The sequence below is a fragment of the Eleutherodactylus coqui genome, chromosome 3 (genome assembly GCF_035609145.1).
Source record: "Eleutherodactylus coqui strain aEleCoq1 chromosome 3, aEleCoq1.hap1, whole genome shotgun sequence".
Taxonomy (NCBI): Eukaryota; Metazoa; Chordata; class Amphibia; order Anura; family Eleutherodactylidae; genus Eleutherodactylus; species Eleutherodactylus coqui.
Window position 1 is genome coordinate 251,909,743 of NC_089839.1, and position 22,685 is coordinate 251,932,427.

At 41.1% G+C, this 22,685-nt stretch overlaps 1 protein-coding gene across 1 annotated transcript in view; it reads right to left on the reverse strand.

Moving 5' to 3' along the window:
* Positions 1 to 18,365: 18,365 nt before the first annotated feature.
* Positions 18,366 to 22,685, reverse strand: part of VAMP4 (vesicle associated membrane protein 4) — a 28,015-nt gene continuing 23,695 nt past the window's right edge. Inside the window, exon 8 of the mRNA XM_066597296.1 lies at positions 18,366 to 21,653. Within this exon, the coding sequence (XP_066453393.1) occupies positions 21,625 to 21,653 (29 nt within the window). The 3' untranslated portion in view covers positions 18,366 to 21,624. The remainder of the gene's footprint in view (positions 21,654 to 22,685) is intronic.

Sequence of the window (22,685 nt, forward strand, 5' to 3'; positions counted from 1 at the left end):
CTATAATTTTTCTAAAAAAAAAAGCCCTCATACATCTTTATCCATGAGAAAATATAAATGTTATGGGTTTTGGAATACGTTGGCATAAAAACAAATTAGTTTTCCAAAAGAGTGTTTTTATAGCACAAAAGTAATAAAACATAATATACTACACTAAACTGGTAACAACATAATCATACTGACCGAGAAAATTAATTAAAATTGTTAATATATAGCCCCTCCATAAAGAAAATTAGGTCTCTTATGGTTCATAGGAGGTAGAAGAAAAAACAAGGTGCTATAGCTTTCGGAATGCAGAATGAAGAGAGAATAATACTGAAAAATCCCTGTGTCCTTAATGCCCAAACTAGGCAACATCCTTAAGGGGGTTTCCCCAACTTCTGACAACCTGAGATTATTAAATTAATTATAGCAAGGTTTAAAAGTTTGTAATACAAATTTCTACCTACTGCTTTGTAGATTTGGAGTTTCAGAGATCCAACATGCAGTCATGTGAAGAGCATCTCTTTCGAGTTTGGGACTTCCTGTGATGTCCGGTTTATTTACCTAATAGTTCTCTTATGGACACGGCAATGTATGCCATGTCACCAGTGACATAACATTCATTGCTTGGTCAGATGAACTGTTGGTGGATTTCTCTTTTTGTGCGCATGTGAAGTAACCATACAGGCATTGAATTTTACAGAATGTGGAAACTGATGTGGCAGGAAGTTAAAGGAAGAAAAAAAACATCCTGACCATTGGAAGGGCTACTAATGGGGAGCTAAAATCCTGGGGTAATTAAAGCCACACTTTGGTGGCTGACCATATGATCAGACAACAGGTATAGTTTTTTTATAGTCTAACACTACCTATGAACTGTAAGGGCCTAGGTAGTCTGAAGATTGTGTCGGCCATCTTAGAGGGCTGAAAACAGGACCTCAAATCGTCATATCGAATGGGCAGGAAAGAAGAATAACTGCATAAGTTTGTCCCAAAACTGGGGGGTCACTTTAAACATTCATAATATTTTAACTATGACTTTTTTGCCTTAAAAAATAATTTTAGAGTGGAAAAAACAATTTAGTAGTTAAATTGGTTTTCACATGAAATATTTATTACTTATCTCTGGTACAGCTGAGTACAGAATACTGGCGGTCTCCCTCACAAGGACCCCCTTCCTGAATACCGTATTTTAATGCAATTCTAGGTAGTCATATAAATTTTGTCTACTGCCTCAGCAATGCTTCTTTGTCCATAGTAACCATGTTGCTTCATTTTCCCAAATATCAAAGCAAAGTGTTGAGTAATGGAAAGGAAAACCCTTCTTGACACCATTAAATCCAAAGATTGTAATTGATGTTTTTCTAGAATGAAAGACTGTCAGATGCAAAGTGTATGACTGAGAGGAACATCATGATGTCATATAGTCTTGGTTTTAATTTGAAGTGACAGTTGGGAGATGTAATCAAACATGTACAGAGATTATTTGTACTCAGTTGGAATGTACATTTTATGTAATACTTTACACAAATCTTGAAGCATATTAAGAAAATGGTTCCAAAAAATGCAGTTTTCGTAAGGAACTCTAGTTGTATTTCATTAGAAACAGTTTTTGGGCCCTTCGAAATCACATTAAAGCAAATAAATAGTTTCCATGTAGGAGTCTCATTTTAAACTGATGAGAGATCTTTGATAAAGATCTCAAGAAGATTTTGGAATCCTTCTATGTTTACCTTATATTAGTCAGGGAGACACAAAATGTGTGGTGCACCAGGGGTTAATACCACAGGCTAGCAGGGAGTTGTAGTTCTTATATCACATGCCAGGGTGGCTTTACTAACCTGAGGGTCCTGGGCTCCACACCATCCTCTTTTGTCAAGGGAGCTGCTTCAGTTATAAAGCGTGCAGGATGGACTTCTGACACTGAGATTTCGTGAAAAAAACTTTAAACTTTACTGCAATTGGTTATGCACATTCCAGGTTACAACAGTCAATCATAGCATAACATGAGGTATTATAAAACAGCAGTAGATGAATGATCATTTGGTTATCCTGATTTTAAAGGTGGTTGCTATAGGAGAGTTATTGAAGATACAGACTATAATGCTTTTGGAAGGAGGTCTCCTATGTGGTGAGTGACAGAGCTAGTTTTACAGCTATTGATTCAATTCTTTACAAGCAAAGTCCTATTTAGATTAGCCTCTTCTGTGGGGCTCTATTCAAATTGCATTGCAATACTGACTTGGTACTCACAAGTCCGTTCTGTACCATGGTACCTGGAAGGATGCATGTGGGGACAATTAATCAGTAAGGTAGCTGACTAGCACTGTTTCCACCGGAGGTTAGAAAACTGCATATGCAGGGAGGCCCTTGTTCAACTTATCCTCTCTGTCTTTAACTTCAGCTCTGTCTGTCTTCCTCAGAGGTCATGACACAATAATTCCCTTCACAGCGTGGACTGGCCAAAAATCAGCATTGCCAAAAAATGGCAGGGCGGGTTAAGATCCCAGGAGCTTTCTCTCTCTCTGGTCTTTGTCCTGAGCTCACATGTTACTCTTCTCCCTTCTTGCAGTTGGGTCCCTCCCACATTCCTGGGGGTTGTCGAACTCTGCAAAATCTGTTGAGGGTCTGCTTGATGACCAAAATCACATCTCATCTGTACAATTTAACACTTATATCTCTACATAGTTGTTTGAGTTTATGCATAGTTCTGGAAATATAAGGTAGTGCAATGCAAGATACAAACATTATATATATTATTATGCATTGTGAAAAATATGCTTTATGAAACCACATGACAACTTTGCACTGGGGTGCAACAAGGACTCTAGTTCTGGGACACTACAAACTCCTCTTCTTAAGATAAACCATCCTCGGCGATATTGTTGGAGGGTGGTCCAGAGACTCAGAAATGCAAATATTTACAATTTTTTTCATTTACAGGTAAGGAGTATCACAGTTTATGAAACAACGCAAAGGCAATAGTCTACATAGCCAAGTAGTAAGACTTGAACTGGATTTTGCAGTTGTTATGAACTTATATACAGACAAACATATGTACATTTAACAATTTAAGTTATTATAGGGAAAAGTTTATTAGCCCTTTACTCTCTATAGCATGCTAGTGGCACTCTTTTGGTAACGCCTTCGAATCTTCGCAATAATAGACCTTCTGCTGTAGCAGGAATCATACCATCTCCGAAATCTGTCAGTATCAGATTTGTATTCTGTACAGTTGGCATTACTGGGGAAGGTGTTGGATACGCAGCAGGAACCAATTGGTACAGTCCTGGTTCAAATACTGGTGTAGCAAACAATGGTTCTTCAGTAACAGTCTTTCCACAGGATCTGGTGGGACTGGGTCAGAATTTGTAATCCTCCAAGGAGGTGTGTAAAGAGTTGAGATGTCTTCTTTAGCATATAATTTCATGTGTTTATGGTGCACAACTTGGGGAATCCTGTCGGTTTCCTGGACTTCATATCCATCCGTATCTAGATAGGGTATAGCTGTGATAGTATAGGGTTCTGGTTCCCATAAAGCATCAAGTTTTCCTGACCGCTGAAACTTTTTAAACCATACTTGGTCTCCAATTCAAAGAGGTTTGGCTCGTGCATAGAGATTGTAATCATCCTTTTGTCTCTGACGAACTTCATCCATGCGCTAACCTGCTATTTCTTGAGCTTCAATTCTTCTTCTTTGGTGTTTTGCAACCCAATCAGTTTTTGGAAAGGGGTTGATGGTGTCAAATACTTGAATTCCTAAGGCTCGGTCTCTTGGAAGTTGCCCTTGTTTTCCGAACATGAGATCTCAGAAGCTTTCCCTCTCTCTGGTCTTTGTCCTGAGCTCACATGTTACTCTTCTCCCTACCCTTCTCCAAGAGACAACTCACACTTCCTGCTATCGGGTCCCTCCCACATTCCTGGGGGTTGTCGAACTCTGCAAAATCTACTGAGGGTCTGCTTGATAACCAAAATCACATCTCATCTGTACAGTTTAACACTTATATCTCTGCATAGCCTGAGCTTATGCAAAATTCTGCAAATATAAGGCAGTGCAATGCAAGATACAAAAAATATAAGTTATTATGCATTGTGAAAAATATGCTTTATAAAACTACACGACAACTTTGCACTGGGGTGTAACAAGGACTCTGGTTCCGGCACACTACAAATGTGCTTTCAGCTAAGAAAACAAAATAATAGTGGATAACAGGTTGTACAAAAGATACAAACACCTATTCCCAGTGTCACCACTAGGGACGTACAGGAAGCACTATCACCATGGACCCAGACAAATAAGAAGCTATGTGCTTTATGTGAAACAAGCGGACCCAAATAAGTTATGATACAAAGATTAGATTACATAGCAGTGATTACACACTGTGATCATGTGACATCTCATGAACATTAAAGGGCTACTCCAGTGAAAACACATTTTTCCATCCCTGCCCCCATTCCTGATTGCCCGTCACCCTGGAGGTCTTCTCTGTGTTTTGTAGCCACTTCCATGCATTGCAATAGCTACCTGTCTGATACTTATAAAGCATCATCTTGAGAGTGATTTTTTTTTAACTTTAACTTTCAAAACAATCCCATAATGCATCAGCACAGCATTAGCTGGAGGCTGTACCATCTGTGCCTGCTTGAGGAAAGTTTAATTATAACAATACCTTCTACTCGTATATTCATTTAAATAAGCTACAGGCCACAAGTATACAGTGAGAAGGAAGAGCTGTGATCTCCTCTATTATAATTGTGTAACCGGAGCTGTGTAATGCTGATCAGTAAGGCTGTATTTATACGAGTGACTTCCTCAAGCAAGTTCCATCTGACTGCGATATGGTTGGAACTCGCATATGAAAATAACTCATGTTTTCTTTCTCTACAAAAACGGGCGATTTTTCTGTTGGGCAGAAAGTTCAAGATAGGACATGCTGTGATTTTTCTATTTTTGGGGAATAAGGCCCATTGTTTTTAATGGAAGCCAAAAAATAAAAAAATCTCACACAAATGGCTTCTCATTGTGTAACCCGTGATCGCCATCTGCGTGGACTTTCTGTGACAAAACACAGGCATTGAAAGGCCTGTGCTCTATTTTGCCGCGGACGGATTCCATTGAAATCAGTAAGAAATTAAGACAGCAGGTTTCATACTTTACTCTGATGTCAGGTGCGTGTGTCTGCACCAAGCATCTGCTCTCTAAGGAGTAATCACTTTAACAGTAGCATTATTTCACACAGTCTAGAACGCTTTTGCAGACTTGTGGGAATATGTACAGCTTAAGCCTTCAGCGAGTTAAACACCGTATTCCAGTCTGTAATTGAGCATTTATATTTTCAGACATCTAGAATCGGAGTCGTCCCATTGGGTGATTGAATCCGCAATCAAAGCAATGAATCTAGAATCTAAGATAATTATGTAAATTATGTTTTTGATGTTGATGAGGTAATAGTTATAATAGTTAGAATTTGTTAACCCCCTAAAGACATGGCCTTTTTTCCCCATTTTTTCCTAGCCACTTTTAAGAAATCATCTCTTTCATTTATCCATCAACACAGCTGTCTGAGGGCTTGTTTTTTGCAGGACGTCCTGTAGTTTTTACTGGCACCATTTTGGAGTACATAAGACTTTTTGATTGTATTTTATAACATTTTTTAATCGGAGGCGGAGCGACCAAAAAAAGCGCATTTCTAACGTTCATTTTTTTCTTCTGAAGATGTAAAAAATTCCTTACTTTGATAGATCCGATCTTTAAATGATAAATATGGACAAATGATAGGGGGAGGAAACTTTTATTACCTTTTTATTTATTTTTTAATAATTTAAACTTTTTTAAACTGATGTATACATTTTTTTAGTCACCATAGGGGACATGAACTTGCGATGGTTTAATCGCTCCTGCAGTATGATGTAATACCAGCGATATGACAGGCAATCTTTCAAGTCACACCACAGGCATGGCTTGATAGGCAATCTGCAATAGCAGCCCTGAGGGCTTTTTAGAAGGTCCCCGGCTGCCATGGCAACAGAACGCTGATACAGCTGGGAAGCCACAGACTACTATTGTAGCCTTTAAATATAGTGAAACATCTTCGAAAGATAATTGAAAGTACCAATGCTGATGTAGTCCAAAAAATTTTTGTTATAGATTCTCAATTTTCTTATATTCCATGTACATTGGTTCTCTTTTTTGAGAGCATCATCCCTCTAAAAGCCCATGGGGGTGTTTATAAAAAGACTTTTACACCAGTTTCTGGTGTAAAAAGGGCTCAAAATTTAGCAGAGGGCTTGCTTGTGCTAACATTTTGCTCCTCCACAAAGAAGGGGCATGGCCATCCCAGACCAACACATTTCTGTAGAATTTACACCGGAAAAGCCGACAAAAAGGAAAAAAGAGTTATGCTCAGGTTAATGGACCAGAGATTACATTCACATGCGTGAACATTCTAAAGGAAAACTTACCCCACCAGAAACTAGAGTAAATTATACTAGAAACGTAAGCCAGATCAGATCTGGCATACATTTCTGTGTAGGTGCACAGAGGAGACTAAATGTGCCTAATATATGAAGATGTGCATTGTTGGCTGGCAAAAATTATATTAGACTGATGTTTAGAATGCTGGTCCTAATACACTTTCCTCCAGGTTCCCTGCAAGGTTCAGTAGCTATCTGAAAGACGTGTCACTGTATGTTGTATGATATATATATATATGGCTGCTTTTATGGAGCCCAGCATATGAGGCAGACTCAGGGGTGAAGAGAAATTAGTGATCACCGTGGATAAAGTAGGAAAGCAAGTGGAGATGGTGGAGTTGTTGACCCGCTCAATTCTTTTAAAGGGCCACTTGTGTGATTTTTTTTTTTTTTATTCATTCATTGTATAGCTTCCCCCTGCCTCACCCCCTTCAGTATAAATAAGTTAGCTACTGCTACCATAAGTAATTATTTCTTTCTGTCTAAAACTCTGAATCTCTTTTTCCTCAGGTGGTCATGTGATCTCAATTATGACCAACTCAGATTTACTTGGGGTTATGTGTTCACTTTCTAGTCAGTTTCTCAGTCTATTACATGGAACATACCACACAGAAACTGCTTAGAGGGGGACAAAGACAATCCTGTCACACAGTTATAACAGAGGAGATCACAGCTCATCCTCTTGACTGTATACTTATGGGCTGTAGCTTATTTAAGTGCAAAGAGAAGGTAATGAATTAATCCATCCCCCCAACAGGCATCACTCTCAAGATGGTGCCAGATAAGTATCAGACAGGTTCCTGCACTGCAGGGAAGTTGCTGCAATGTACCAAGCAGACCTCCATAGTGTGACAGGAAATCAGATAAGGGCTGTAGGGATGGCAAAATGTGTTTTTGCTGGGGTGGCCCTTTAATAATAGGCCTTAAGACATTAATACTGGACAATTAGCTCTAACGTATTTGTTTTGCATGTTTCAATGGAAACAAAAACAGCCGAAACTATAATTACTTTCCCATCTGAACCATCAGATCTCTTCAGTCACACTACAACATTACTTTCTCTGCTACACATGTGCTTCTCTGTAAGATTTCTCCCGTGTTGTGTACAGAATAAGGGCTGTTTTTAATATTGCAAGATAAGGATTGTACCAGATGTTCTACAACTGAATCTCCTGTGAAATGTATTTCTGTTTCCTGCTGGGACCAACTAAAAAGAAGAATATAAAGTGGAAATATTCTTGGCTGCTTGTGTCTTCCAACACTGTGGTGAAGCTACTGGAGAAGCCATCACAAGTGATGCGTAGCTGTTGCTGGTAAGCTTTAGGCCATATCATCAGAAGATAAACTTTTAAAAGGGAAGCTGAAAATGGTTCATTTGTAGCTTTTGTGGCATATCGTGCCATACCAAGTGGCCAGGTGCTTACGAACAGTGAAGCCACAGTGCCCCCATAACAACACATTCATGCGTTCCAGAAATGCTTTCCCCAATTTGTGGTGTAGGTGTTGCAGTGTTGCTTTACCACACAACTGTCTAACATCCAGCATACAAACAAGCAATCTCCATATGAAAACTAGCAGTCAGTAGAGTAAGTTGTACTGAATATTTTGCTACCTTTCAACATAGCAATGTTATATATTGCTACCTTTGCAATAAATCCATCTTTGTCCTGCCAATGTTGCCCCTAATCAACTGCAAGTGCTATTACTGTGAAATAGAAATGTCTTATGAGTGCCAACAATTCAGTCACGAGTCCATGAAGCACACAAGCTCACGGTAAGACCACTGAGTGGAAAAAAAAAAATCACCTCTCCTCACTTGCACCGCTCAATAGAGATCTAAGCTGCAATAGAAGCATCAGTACAAAAACAGTTAGTAGCCATGGTTTTGATATATTCGATGGTCAAGCAGCCACATACAAGCATGAGATGACAATGAGCTATGCCAACATCAGTAATATAAAAAAAAAAAAAAACAAATCGCAGAAAGTGACCATATACTTACTGCTACACTGATACAAGAGGGCAGGTAAAGACACCACATATCCCTCAACAAGCAGACAGCTGGACTGCTAAACGGAGGAGCAGATAGCACATGTACAAGGTACTGATGAACAGCAACTCACACACCTTCCTTATATTGATGGGGTGGCTGCTTAGTCCTTATTCTTGTACAAAAAGCAAATACAGGGTGTCAGACCACATGGTATGTGTTGTGGGCCATGAAGACTTACAACCCATTAAGGACACCCTATTTCAATCCAGTGGGCTGCCTTGTACCTCTTAGGTGATTCGCACTGGTACTCTGGGCTCCCCCAGAATTCAAAACCGCACTGCATGTAACTAATAAATACTGATAAATATGAGGTATTAATATTTTGACCAAAATACACAAGCTCGCAGCCCATGTCAAGGGTCCTCATGTACTTGTGAGTCCCTACAGTAACATCAGTTAAAATCACAGAAAAGGGAAATATAAACCAACAAATAAAGATCACAGAAAGTGGCCATATACTTACTGATATACTGATACAAGAGGGCAGGTAAAGACACCACATATCCCTCAACTTGCAGACAGCCAAACTGCTAAAGGGAGGAGCAGATAGCAAGTACATGAAGACCCTTGATGCGGGTTGTGAGCTTGTGTATTTTTGCCAAAATATTAACCGATACCTCGTATTTATCAATACTTATCAGTAACATACAGTATGGTTTTGAATACTGGGGGAGCCCAGGGTGCCAGTGCCAGTGTGATTCACCTATGAGGTGCAGGGCAGCCCACTAGATTGAAATATAGCATCATTAATAGGTTGTAAGCCTGCATGGTGCACTATATGTACCATGTGGCCTGACACCCTATATTTGCTTTTTTTGTACAGGAATAAGTGCTTAGTAGCTGTCCTCTCAATATCAGGTAGGTGTGTGAGTGGCTGTTCATTTCTGCCCACATGTGCTATCTGCTCCTCCATTTAGCAGTCTGGCAGTTTGCATGTTGAGGGATTTGTGGTATCTTAAACTGTCCTCTTGCATCAGTATATCAGTAAGTATATTGCCACTTTGTCTGTTTAGATTTCCTTTTTCTGCAATTTGGAGCGATAAAAATCATTTACTCTGTAGTAATAAATGAATTACTCCTTACATTATAAAGTGTTATGGACAAATCTAGGTTGGCAGAGGCCAAGTGAATGCTTCCTGAAATAAGCATGACATAATGCTAAACCCACATTGATACCCATGGTGTTGCAAACATGGACACAGATGCATAACTTGAAGCTCCTGGGTAGCTCTACAAAATGTTTAACAGGACCCCATGCTTGCCATGTTACATTTATAATTCTAGTGGCATCCTCTCTGTCAGACTCAAGGCCTCCATAGGTCCACACTGGACCTCAGGCTTGCAGCCCTTCCAGCTCCACTTCCCCCTTATTGTGGCAGGTACTGACTCTTATGTTGCTTCTTGCCATAGATGTTTTCTCTCTCTCTCTGTCGGGTATCAGAATGCATGTCTGTAGCCCTTCTGTATACTGCACTCCGACATATATAATACCATGTTAGGTATGTAGAAGCTAACTACTATATGAATTCATTATTCTCCCAACCACTTAGGGATGGTGCCAATACTTCACATACTTGTTTTTCTTGAAAGTTTCAGTCATGTCTCAAGAGAAAAGACGCATCAAAACATGTTATTTCTCCATTATTCTTTAAGGGGGTCTGCGGAAAAGCACAGACATGAAAGCAATATAAGTATGAGCTAACCAGACAGTTTTAGCTGGCAAAGTATTCTGAAGTGTGAAAGTTCAAACTCACAGCAAGCATGAACAAGACAGCTCTGTTCAGCGACAAAAATGCATGAGGCTGCTTTCACACCTGCATTAGGGCTCAGTTCAGGATTTACATCTCTCTGCTCCATTTTTGGAGGAGAGAAACTGATTCCTTACCCCCCATACCCCCTCCCCCCACACCCCATTGATTTCAATGGCGTTTCATAAAAGCAGAAAAGCTTCTGTTTGCTTTCATTCTGTCAGGTTTCTGTGACTTATTTATCTGGTTTTGAGCATACTGGAAGCCAACTTTACTTCTGCTTTTGGGGCAGTAGAGATGTACGCCTTGGAGATCTTCAAAAGTTTATTATGTGCCTTACTTGTACAAACGGCAACTTCAGTGCCTTATGCCACTAAATGTGGCTGCAGGCATTTCGACCACCTGCCTCCGCAGGAATTTGGTGGCAGCCGGCGATAGCTTCCTCTGTAGCCAGTGTTCCTACAACTATGAACTTGCCAACGATGGGGCAAATTTATTACAACAGTCTTAAACATAAAGTGTCTTTGCTGCCCACAGCAAGCATCCCGAGGGTGAAATGCGTAGTTTTGTATTTTTATTTCTAGCAATAAAAAGTTAATTTTAATTTGAAATCAATGCGGTAACATCATTGCTGGTACCGTAAGAGTAGCGCCTATAACAGGGGTTCTTGTTGTGTTTCCATATGTTTGTCTGGTTTGAGCCCTGTGAAAGGCTCTCTGGCGAACTTATAAGGGCTTGTGAAGACTCCTCATGTTTGGCGTACTGCACCTGTGAATGTGAAACAGTTCTATACTGTTGTGTACGTCTTTGCACAACCTTACCAGGAGAGAGCAACGACTATTTTGTGCTGTTCATTTCTTTAGTTGATTTGGGGCTTACTACACCAGTAAGCACCCACCTTTTCTTGTTTTTTTCCCGAGCTCTTCTAATCTTTTTTTATAGTGTTTTTCAAGAATGAAAGCTGCACTATGATTTGTTATAATGGGCAACAAAGACACTTTCTATTTTAATCAATAGCACTATAAAAAATGAAAGCTGCACTAATTGGTTGCTATAGGCAACAATGAAAATTTTTCTTTTAGACAGTTTTGCTTCCAACTGTATCTCTAGGAATATTCATTGCTCTACTTTTTGTATCCTTTTCCTTGTTTGGGTAGAACAATGATTTCTTCTCTTTCTCAACCCCTCTCTTGCCTTAAAAGCATGGCAAGCATACAATGAAACGTCATACCAAAACAGCCCTAGCTCATCCAGGTATCTGATGTGTTTTAGCTCAAGCACACCTGATGCAACTGTGTTGAGTTGTTATGGGTGGTTTCACATGTGCATTGGGGATTCCGCTTTCCTGCTCTGCTTGGGGTTCAGGAAAAAGGAATCCCCGTGGCCAAACGGTTCAGTCTCTGGATGGAACCAATCAGCGCTGGGTGGAGCCCATTGACTACAAATGGGTCTGTTTGGTTTCAGCTCAACTGCCTGGCTTTAAGACGGAAGAAAAAGTGCTGCAGTATTTTCAGCCGCATCTGTGCTGGGACCTCCGGGCCGGGGGTTCTGACCCAGATGTGAAACCACCCAAAGTTTTTCTTGTTAGTAAAAAAACAGGTAGATGTTTGTAAACTTGGCAAATAAAGCTAATTTGCAATGGAGGTTGAATGATTTTGATGGCAAATATATTCTAGAGCAAGGCTGGTAAGTTAATTAGTTGCTTGTGAATAGGACTTCTCTTTTGTTGAGTTTTCAAGGTACATTGGCATGAAAGGTGCCAGAGAGATAACTATACAATACCCATTCAATCCAATCCATTGTTGAACAGATGGTCATTGTTTCCTAGAATACAGAAGTCATTATTTTATACCTAATCATTATTTTAAATATTTTCCCACTTTTGGACTAGTAGACGTTAGGTAGTCTATTGCAAAACCATCATAACAAACATCATAACTGTGGAGAAAGCTGGAAGACAGGAAATGAGTGGAACAGATAAAAATCAGAATAATATGTCCTGTCTCCTCGTTATAATTCACTTACAAGCCACAATGGATTCATAGTTCTAACAAACCTACGCCACATGTAATATAAGTGATAGTTCACCTCACATTCTGCTATTCATTAGCATTTCTATTAGACTGCTTTACCTTGGCTTTTGATGAATAAATACCTAAAGTATTTTTCATCAGTCTCCTTTTAACATCACAACCTATTGCCACATATTTCTAAATGGACTGGAGCATCCGAAGGGGAAGCAGTCAGTTAAAGCTGTCGCAATTTATGCTAATAGCATACAAATACTGCAATTTACAGTAAATGAAGATTTCATGACACTGGATGAGCATGAGCTGCTTCCGAAGACATCTCCACCTGACTGACCCTTAACCAATTGCTCACAATTTAATGCCCTTTTCATATGTTGAAGCATGTACACAAGTACCAAGTCCATTTCATGTACTTAGATCAGCATCTGTATCACAGTCCCAGTACAATATGCCTCAACGCATTCCTCCAGCTTCACTTGTTTCCAACCACCCTACTGAAGGTAAAGCACCTGATCATCCTAGAATGCTACCTATACATACATATATGTATCCATATAAGGGTATATTGTGGGAGGGAATGTGTTTATGTCTGTAAAGTGGAGAAATTCAACAGGTGCATAGAGGGTCCAATGGAAAGCCAATAAGACTCCATTATAGTTAATAGGGTACATCGGGTAACAATTGTGCCTGTCATTTAGGGGTTGCAGCTTTGCAGTTTTTTTTGTTGTTTGGCTTCTGCGGTGGAGCTGAACAACAGAAAAACAGCACTAGAGTGAACCTAGCATAACTTATATTGAGCAATGCTATGACTAAGTTGAATACATCCATAATACTGCCCCCTTAGAAAACCTTATAAGGGGCACTAACTTTGCAGACAATGTATACTTATCTAATAGCCTGTGTGTCTCATCAATCTTGTAATATACTTTCATTAAAAATGTTGTTTTACTATTGTAAATCAAGTTTGAAATGGCCGCCACTGGGGGTCTTCCTTCCAGTCCCTCTGCATTCCACTGCCTGTTGTTAGGTATGGAGCTTCAATAGCTACTGGGATGCTAAGGTGTGGGGGAGGAGCCATTTTACAGGCTGCTCCCTTCCTGACAGATCTCTTTTACAAAGATCTGCAATGTCAAAGTTCTTTGCCTCCCCAGGTAATACAGCCCATGTATGTGCGTACATAATAGTGGCAAATAACGGGATAATGGGAACACGGACATACAGTGAGTGTAATCTTCTCTTTATTAAGTTTAGTGCTTTACATAATCAAGTTCACAGAGTACGTGTTTCAGCTCAGCAGAGCCTTGTTCACCTCCGTACATTATAGTGGGCTTACTAATCATTTGGCCAGGTATTCAGACATTGGCTCCTTGCTGATTAAAACAGAGAGAGCAATGCAACATGGGGAATAAGGGAAAGGAAGTACAGGACAATGAAGTACTGGCAGAATACTAGGCTTGATACATGCTCTCTGCCTGAAAGTAGATTGCAAACAGCAGGGCAACAGCAAAATGGGGAAGACCACCAGCAAATGAGAGGGTAAGTAGAAGTGGTTATATTTTAGAAAACTTGTTTAAATCTCAGGTACGGTTTAAGCTATAGCTCTCACATTAGCCCCTATTTTTCTAGCCATCTTCACTTCAGATCTGTAAACCAATAAAAGTTGCCATTTGGTTCAAATTATATTGTTGGTCCCTTCTACTTAATAATAATTGTCTGAAGGAAGACTTTTTTTTCATTCTGACAGATAAACCGATTTGTTTAATAATGAAATGTTGTCTAGGAGGACATTTGTTGACTAGTTAATTTCTTTATAGTTGCTCTTTACCTGACAAAATGTTACTTTCTTAATACAGTTTCTTAATGCAGTCATTGGTAATCCGTCTGAAAGCAATCCGACAAACTTGAAACCAATGAAACTAGAGGCAATTATTTCCATAGGAATCAATGTAAATCCAATGAATTTGTTCGAGACATTCCAATTTACAGGGGGAGGGGAGGAAAAATAAGCCCTCCCTCAAAAATAAGCCCTAGCTACACTACATGAAAAAAGAAAAAAAAAAATCACCTTGCACGCAGCATCCCCATCCCTCTCACTGCTCTCAAGCACGCTTCCGTGTCAGCTTCAGTACTGAAACACCATTGTCTTCCTAGTAACGTCAGTTGAATACCCCGCCAATGCTGTGATTGGCTCAGGACCACAGCCTGAGCCAAGCACAGGCGGTGCTTGATGAGCCAATCACAGACATTCAATAAATGACATAATTGAATGACTGATTGGCTCAGGAGCACCCTGGCTCAGCCAATCACAGCATTCTCTTCCTGGAGGCAGAGTATTCAACTCACGTTACCAGTAAGAGAATGGTGTTTCAACGCTGAAGCCAACATGTAAGACTGCCAGAGCACCTAGAGGGCCCCAAGGACGGGAATGCCGCTGAAAACTAGAAGCAGCCAGAGAAACTGGAGGCGAAATCCCGGCTAGACAAATCAGCAAAACTGGAAACCGGCGAAAGGAGAAGACAATGAAAGTAGAGGTTTGACTGTATGTGTAAATAAAAGGATTGTGGAACACGGAGGAGCAATAATCAGCGATTTTATATTTGGCACACCTTTGCAAACATGGAGCTATGCTTTAAACCACAACTAAGCAAATATTTCTCCAAACAAACTTGTGAATGAAACTATATACACATAACAAACATATGTAATAACAAAAACCACCAAATTTTAAAGAGGTCATCCAGGAACAAAATATTTTTTCAAAAGATGCTCAGAGAGGTGTACCAATAGAAAAGGCAGTCACCCAATTACCTGTCGAGCCTGATCCATTGCTGGTCTTCACTTCTGGCTGCAGCTGTCCTGCGGCTGTTATTCATGGGCTGAACCGCATTGATTTATTTTTTTTTATCCTTGACTAACCCCTTTAAGAAATCTATAGCTAAGATAGTTCCCAAGTTAACATGATTCACCATACAAATCCTTTGCCATTTTCTCATGCTTGTTCTCATTGGTTTAAGTCTTTTGCATCACCTGAACAAACAAGAACACCTGCCTAACACTGGGTAGGTTCCATCATACTTCATCCTGAAAACAGCTCTCACTCATGGAAACAAAGACTCCAAGACCTCTGAAGGCATCTTTTGGTATCTGGCACTAAGATGTTAGCAGGAGATCCTTTAAGGCCTGTAGGTTGTGAGGTGTGGGCTCAATGGATCCGACCTCATTCCAGCACTTCCCACAGATGCTCAAATGTATTGCCATCTGGAGAATTTGGAGGCCATAACAGCACCTCAAACTCTGTGACGTTCCTCAAACCATTTCTGGACACTCTTTGTAGTGTGGCAGGGAGCATTGGCTTGCTGAAAGAGGCTAAAGCCATTGGGGAATACAGTTTTCATAAAGGGGTGCACTTGGGTGGTACATGTGAAAGTAACATCTACATGAATGCCAGGCCCCACGATTTCCTAGTAGAATGGTCCAGTTCTGATGCGCATCTGCCTATTGTAGGCGCTGTTGTTGATGGACACAGGCCAGTCTGGGTGATCTGCAGCAAAGCCGCACCATATGCAGTAAGATTTGCTACACTGTGTACTTTGACCCTTTCCTCTTATAGCCAGTATTAAAGGGCCACTCTGGTGATTTCGGTTTTCCCCATTCATTATGTAACTAGCCCCCAGTATATATGTCAGCTAGTATCACCTTGTTAGTTATTCCTTTTTATCTGAAACTCCTGGCCGCCTCCTACTCCTCAAAAGGCCATGTGATCTAAATTCTGACCAACTCAGATTTACTTGTGTGTTCAATTTCTAGTCAACTTCCCAGTCTGTGTCATGCTGTTCCATGGACCCTACCACACAAACTGCTTAGAGGGGACTACAAACACTCCGGTCACAGTTACTGATGATAATCATCATACAGCTTCTGTCACACAGTTATAATAGAGGAGATCACAGCTCATCCTCCTTATAGTCTGTAGCTTATTTATATGAATATAGAGGGTAATGATAATTGAACCGTCAATCCAGAAGGTGTAAAATTGTATAGCCTCTCGCGAATGCTGTGCTAATGGATCATGGGATTGATGTGAAGGGAAAGCAAAAATATCATCATCAAGATGGTGTCTGATAAGTGTCAGAGAGTCGGCCATGATCCATGGAAGTGGTTGCAATATACAGAGAAGACCTCTAGGCTATGACAGACCATAAGGTGAGGGGGCAGAGATTGAAAAATGTGTTTTCACCAGAGTAGCCTTTAACTGTCAGGAATTTCTGCTACTATAGCTCTTCTGTGAGATAAGATCAGAGCAGACGGGCAAGCCTTTACTTATGCTCAACTGTTAGTAGTGGGCACACATGACCCTTGCACTGGTTCTCTAGTTGTACTTTCTTGGAAGGTACTAACTACTTCACACTAAGAATATAAGATCTGCCATTTTGGAGATGCTCTAACCCAGTCATTTAACTATTTGTTTGTGTCTTGTTGAAGTTATTCAGATCCTTACGAACTTACCCATTTTCTCTAATTCCAACACATTAACTTCAATAAGAAACAGTGCACTTGCTGCCTAATCTAGTCAACCCCTTCATATGTGCCACTGGCCTGTGATAAGCAAGGTTATTTACTTTAAGTGTTAGTGGGTTTTATGTGATGAGTGAGCGGTATGTTGAAGGCTCATTAATTTCACTGTCAAAAATAATTAGCAATGAGTATTTTTGGCTGCTACGGCTTCAGTCATAAAAACTGACCAAGCAACATCCTGAATAGTTTTGAATATGTGATCATGTACATAGTTACACATACAAGGGACTAGATAAATAAAAGTGCAAGGAAACAGTAAAGCAGGTTTATGAAAACAGTCTAAGGGTGCGTTCACACGAGCGCATAAACGGCGCGTTTTTGCGCCCAAACGTATATACGTGACCATCTGAGGCAATGGTTTCGAATCTATTCGTTCACATGGGCGATTTTACGGCGCGTAAAAACAACCCGCGGAAAAATGGACATACGCAACCGAAATACGTGCCGGCGAATATTCGATGGCCGAAAAGACCGTTTGAAAAGTAGGAACAAACGAAAATACGCTTTCTAGCTCTGGTCGTGATCGGCGAAAAACGTTCTTTCCGGCAATTATACGCTGCGCTCGTGCGAACGTAAATACGCCTACACTCGCGTGAACGCACCCTAAAGCTTTCAACAGGTTTTCTAAAATAAAACAAGCCCTCCTTACATATTTATATGTACCTGATTTCATATTTGTAAGTTCTAATTTTCAGGTGGTCTCCCTCTTTTCTGCTGCCCTGCTGTTTGCACTCTATTTTCAGGAAGGGGCATGTAACAAGCCTAGCATTCTACCAGTAGTTCACTGTCCTGTACCTCCTTTCCCTCACAGCCCATGCTGCATTGCTCTGTCTTTGGTCCAATACACTGGGAAGCAGTATCTAAATGCCTGTACTTCCGCTTTCCCAGGATGATTGTAGGAAATGGGCATTCAGAGACATTCTGGCAAACTGGTTAGTAATCACAACATAACGTGCGCACATACATGCTGTAACAGTAGTAAAGCACAGACGGTGGAGATTGCATAAAACAGATCTATCCATCTGTGAGTGCAGGGATTAAGCCTGTGAAGATACACTCCACACCCAGCCAGGCATCCCTGTTACTACAGAAGCTCAATACCTAAGAACAGGCAGTGGATTGTAGAGGGGCTGGAAGAGAGACCCCTAGTGGCATCTACTTTAAATTTGATTTATAGTGGTAAAACAAATCCATTTTTAATTAAAGTACATTACAAGATTGATGAGACACAGAGGCTATTAGATATGCTTAAGTTATTTGATAATGTGGTGTCATTTTAAAGAGCAGAATCTGAATTGAAAGCTGTGCTGTGACTGGCTGCTAAGGGCAACAAAAAATTTATTAAATTGCCCCGCACCGAGTTGAGGTAAACCTGTGTAAAATTATCTGGCACTGATCAACACAATGTTGACCATCTCTAAGTAGTAAGGCAATTTCAAAATCCCCCCTTAGTGCAACTTTCAGAAGTACACAAAGAAGAAGAAAAAAAGCACACAAACTGTATAAATGCCAAACCAGCAGAAGAGAAACAATGTTGTAATAGGATAAATTATATAAATAGACAACATAATGCACTATTAACATCTGAAACATATATACAAACATAAGATATAGCAAATACAGTATCTGTAAATAAGGGACAACGGGATTAGTTTAACACATAAGCAAGTAGATGGGCAGTTTCCTGGTCGGCCTGGCACTATGTGAGGGTTTGGCAGCATATACAATGTAGTGCAATCTATGTCCATCTTGTTTTATAGTGGCAGAAATGTACATTATTGGCTTGATGATGCTACATACAGGAATGTGCAGTAATGTAGATTTCTCAGTGTGCCAACCACTCATCAGTATGCAACTGTCACCATAATTCACACAGCCTGTAATGGTTGTCTGTTAAGACAGCAGAGAAATCTTCAGCCCCGGAGTAATCCAAGGACAATGTTACAGTGTAAGCACATGACTAACAGATATAGGCCAGAATGGACCTGAATCTGTGGAGTTTCTGAAAGGTGTTGGTCCAGTTACTGGACAACATTCCCTGTACAGATCCAATGAAGCTGAAAGAAACAGAGCTGGACTTATCCGTCCTCAGCCCCTCCGATCCAGCGCTGCCGATCTCCCGGCATTTGTTATGGAAGATGACGTCAACCGCGGAGTTCAAAATGATGGCAATGCAGCCTCCGATTGACTGCAGCGATCCGGTGACGTCATCCTCCACAACAACTGCTGGAAGGACAGCGAGGTCACAGTGCTGGATTGCAGGGGCTGAGGAAGGGTAAGTACAGTTCCTTTTGTTCTTTTAGCACTGTGGCACCCGAACAGGGAATGTTGTCCGGTAAACTCGACAACCCCTTTAAAAAAAACGGAACTTTACAAAAGCTTCCCTTTAGGATGACAGCATCTGTTCCACGTTATAGAAATTAACTATTGGGTACAACTTTGCTAAAAAATACTAATCTATGACCCAAAAGTAGTGATTCTCCGGCAGAGACAACACACAGAAGGGAGAGTCAGAGATTTGTATACACTAGTCCAGGCTTAATAGGGAATCATAAAAGGAGCTATGCATCCAATCTCTCTGTGGGTGTTATGAATGGCAACCCTGGACATTAAATTTGTTCTCATCAGTCAACCTTTTCCATTATAGCACATTTCCAGCTAGCTTCTACAGCGTTATGGCACTTACTATACAGAACATTATAAGTCATTCCCTTCAATTCAGCAAAACCCAATGCATAACCTCAAATTAGTAGAAGATCTGCTTTGTCTCCTAAGCTTCTGTGCCCACCAGAAGCCTCAGTCTCTGCTATTAGCACCAAGTACCTGATAGCTAAGAGTGTCAGGGAGATAGATGCACCAAAGTCAGTTTATTCCAATAGAAAACGGCAGCCATTGAGGGTTATTAGCAAATACATGCATGAACCAGTAATGTTGTATATCACAAACACACTTCTCTTAGTAAGTGCCATAACTTGGTAAGAGTTAGTACCTGCTGGTTATTTTCGAGGTGTACGACAAAGGGATCCTCTCCATGAGCTTACAAAACATAGAAGTCAGAATTTCATTAGTGCGTATCTATGCAATTACACTATCTATGTGGTAATACGCCCTATCCATGTGCAAAGTGGTTTGTGCGCAATACGAAGGTGGCACAACTCTGGCCACTTACAGCTCAATTTTTAAAGGGGTTGTCCAGTTACCGGACAAAATTGATTCAATAGCACCAAGTGTCTAAAAACAACAAAAAGAGCAGTACTTACTCATCCTCTGCCGCAAGGAATCCATTGCCGTTGCCCTGCTGTACTCACAATGATTATTGTGGAAGATTAGGTTAGTGGAAGTCACCTGACCACAGCAGCCTCTGATTGGCTGCAGCGGTCAGGTGACTTCCACTTTCACCACCTGTTCTCTTGGCATCCGTATTCACATCCTGGGCGTCATGATGCTAGAATGGAGACACTGCAGCCTCGGATTGACTTTCGATGATGTCATCTTCCCCAACAATCGCGACGGGGCAACGGCTCTGGATTCCCAAGCCCAGAAGAAAGGCAAGTACTGCTCTTTTTGTTATTTTAAGACACTTCATGCTACTGAATAAATGTCCGGTAACAGTACAACCCCCTTTAAGAACGTCTGGTAATAAAAAAGCTTTTATGTGAAGGTGAAATATAATATATATTTATAAAAATCGGACAAAAGTGGAAGAATAAGAAATGCTGAAATCTGCGGCGGTCCTAAACTAAGGACTAAAGGAAAACATGAGCTACTGGCTGTTGTCAGCAAAAATGGAGAAGCCTGATCTAATCAGTGCATGATTACACAGCGACATTCCTGCCTTATTAAAGGAATTACTGCTGATTCACTGCAGATTGTACGTTCCTTCCAGCCACAATAATACAATTAGAGCGAGAGGAAGAATCCTTTAGATTTCCAACTTCGCACTTCTATTTCTTATGGTTGGGGTTGTTAAAATACAATATATGGATAGGGAGTTAAAAACGGGTCTGCAAGGTCTATAAATTAGTGATTACTGTGCCCATTAAAAGTGATCATAAAGTGCTAAATGTAAAGGGCCTCTGTCAGCAGGCCTATGCTGTCCTATCTGAATATACACAGTATGGGAAGAAAGTTGTCGATCAGCTGCGGAGAGTGTCAACAGCTCATGAACAGTGAAGACGACAGCGCGCATGCGGCGGACTACCAACACCGGGCTGCTTGGATAGGGTAGTATACACCAGCTGACAGATTCCCCTTAAAATATAAAAAGTGGAGCAACAAACAAAACCAAGGAGTTAAGGGAAGGTAGACTGATGAGAACCCCAGCTGAACCTAGACTGTGTAGTACTACTCATAGTAGTAAGCCTTTACGGCAGCAAGAGCTGAAATCTTCTCATCTGCTAGCTGCCAACTGTTGTGTCCAATAATGGTAGCCTTGTTGAGAATCTATAGACACGGGTATACACACATATATTCTCCCTTTCATTCGTGGTTTCATGCTGTATACATATATTGCTTGGCCCAGCAGACGTTTGTCCAGATAGAACACCAACAATTCAAACTTTTTGCTTGTGTTAACGAATCAACCAAAAGACAATAACTAGGAAAAAGCAGGAAAGAACTTCAGTTCTTCTTTCTCAGTGACAGAAACATAGTTCAGGAGATTATTGTCCATGAGGAATGTTGACCTGGTCCCTTTACTCCAGAAAGAGAAGACAGAGTTCCTGAATTTGGAGACTGAGTGGACAGGAACCTATCCAAATGGTTAGGAGCGATACTTCAGAATGATGGGAACTGTCGGATAAAGAGAGGTTTATTATTAGAGCATTGGGTGACGGTTTCCATACATCAGATTACTGTGTAATGCCGTCTGCACACACTCTGGAGCCCACCTAGTAAATGGATGGGGATATGGATGCGAGACCACTGCTACATTCACTGTATATGGAGAAAGCCGACTGATGTGCTCCGCTATCTCCCTCAGTCCAACAGAAGTGAATGAAAAGGTTTGCTGGGACCAGTTCTGGAGAAGCAACAGGTCCTCTTTAAAGGGGTTGTCCACATTATTTTTTTTTCTTAAGATCCCTGCTGCTTATGGCCAAACATGATAAGTGGCTATACTCGCCTCTCCTAGCTCCCCGCATGTCCAGTACTGCACTTCCGTTCTCCCAGCGGGGTCAGTATTTACAGACTGCTATCAGCCGGTAGATGGGATGACACAGACTACTGCAGACAATCACGGACCTCAGATCTGGGGTCTGTTATTGGCTGCAGTAGCCCGAGTCATCCCATCCACCGGCTGATTGCAACCTGTAAACACTGCTGCAGCATTTTGCCCCTCATCGGTGTGCTTTAGGTTTCTGGCTTGGCGAGTGAGAGGTCTACTGACATGGGTCAGGAAGGGTATTGTTTCTCCTTAAGGCCTCATGTCCACGGGGAAAAATCAGGCCCGCTCCGGATTCTCCATGGAGAATCTGCAGCGGGTCCCTCCTGCCCCGCGGACATGAGCGCTGAAAATAAGAATAAATAAGAATTAACTCACCTCTCACACTCTCCGGATACTTCCTTCGCTGCGGCGCCATCTTCTCTGCGTCGCGGCCGGATCTTCTTTCTTCGGCTCGGCGGATGTGCAGGATGACGTCGGCGACGTGCCCCGCGCATGCGCCGTCCCGAAGCAAAATGATCCGGCCGCGACTGAGAGAAGATGGCGCCGCGGCGAAGAGAAGAACTGGAGCGTGTGAGTAAAATCCGATTTTTGTGTCCCGCGGATCCAGACGGCTTCCATAGGCTTCAATAGAAGCCCGCGGGAGACCTGCACGAAAATGG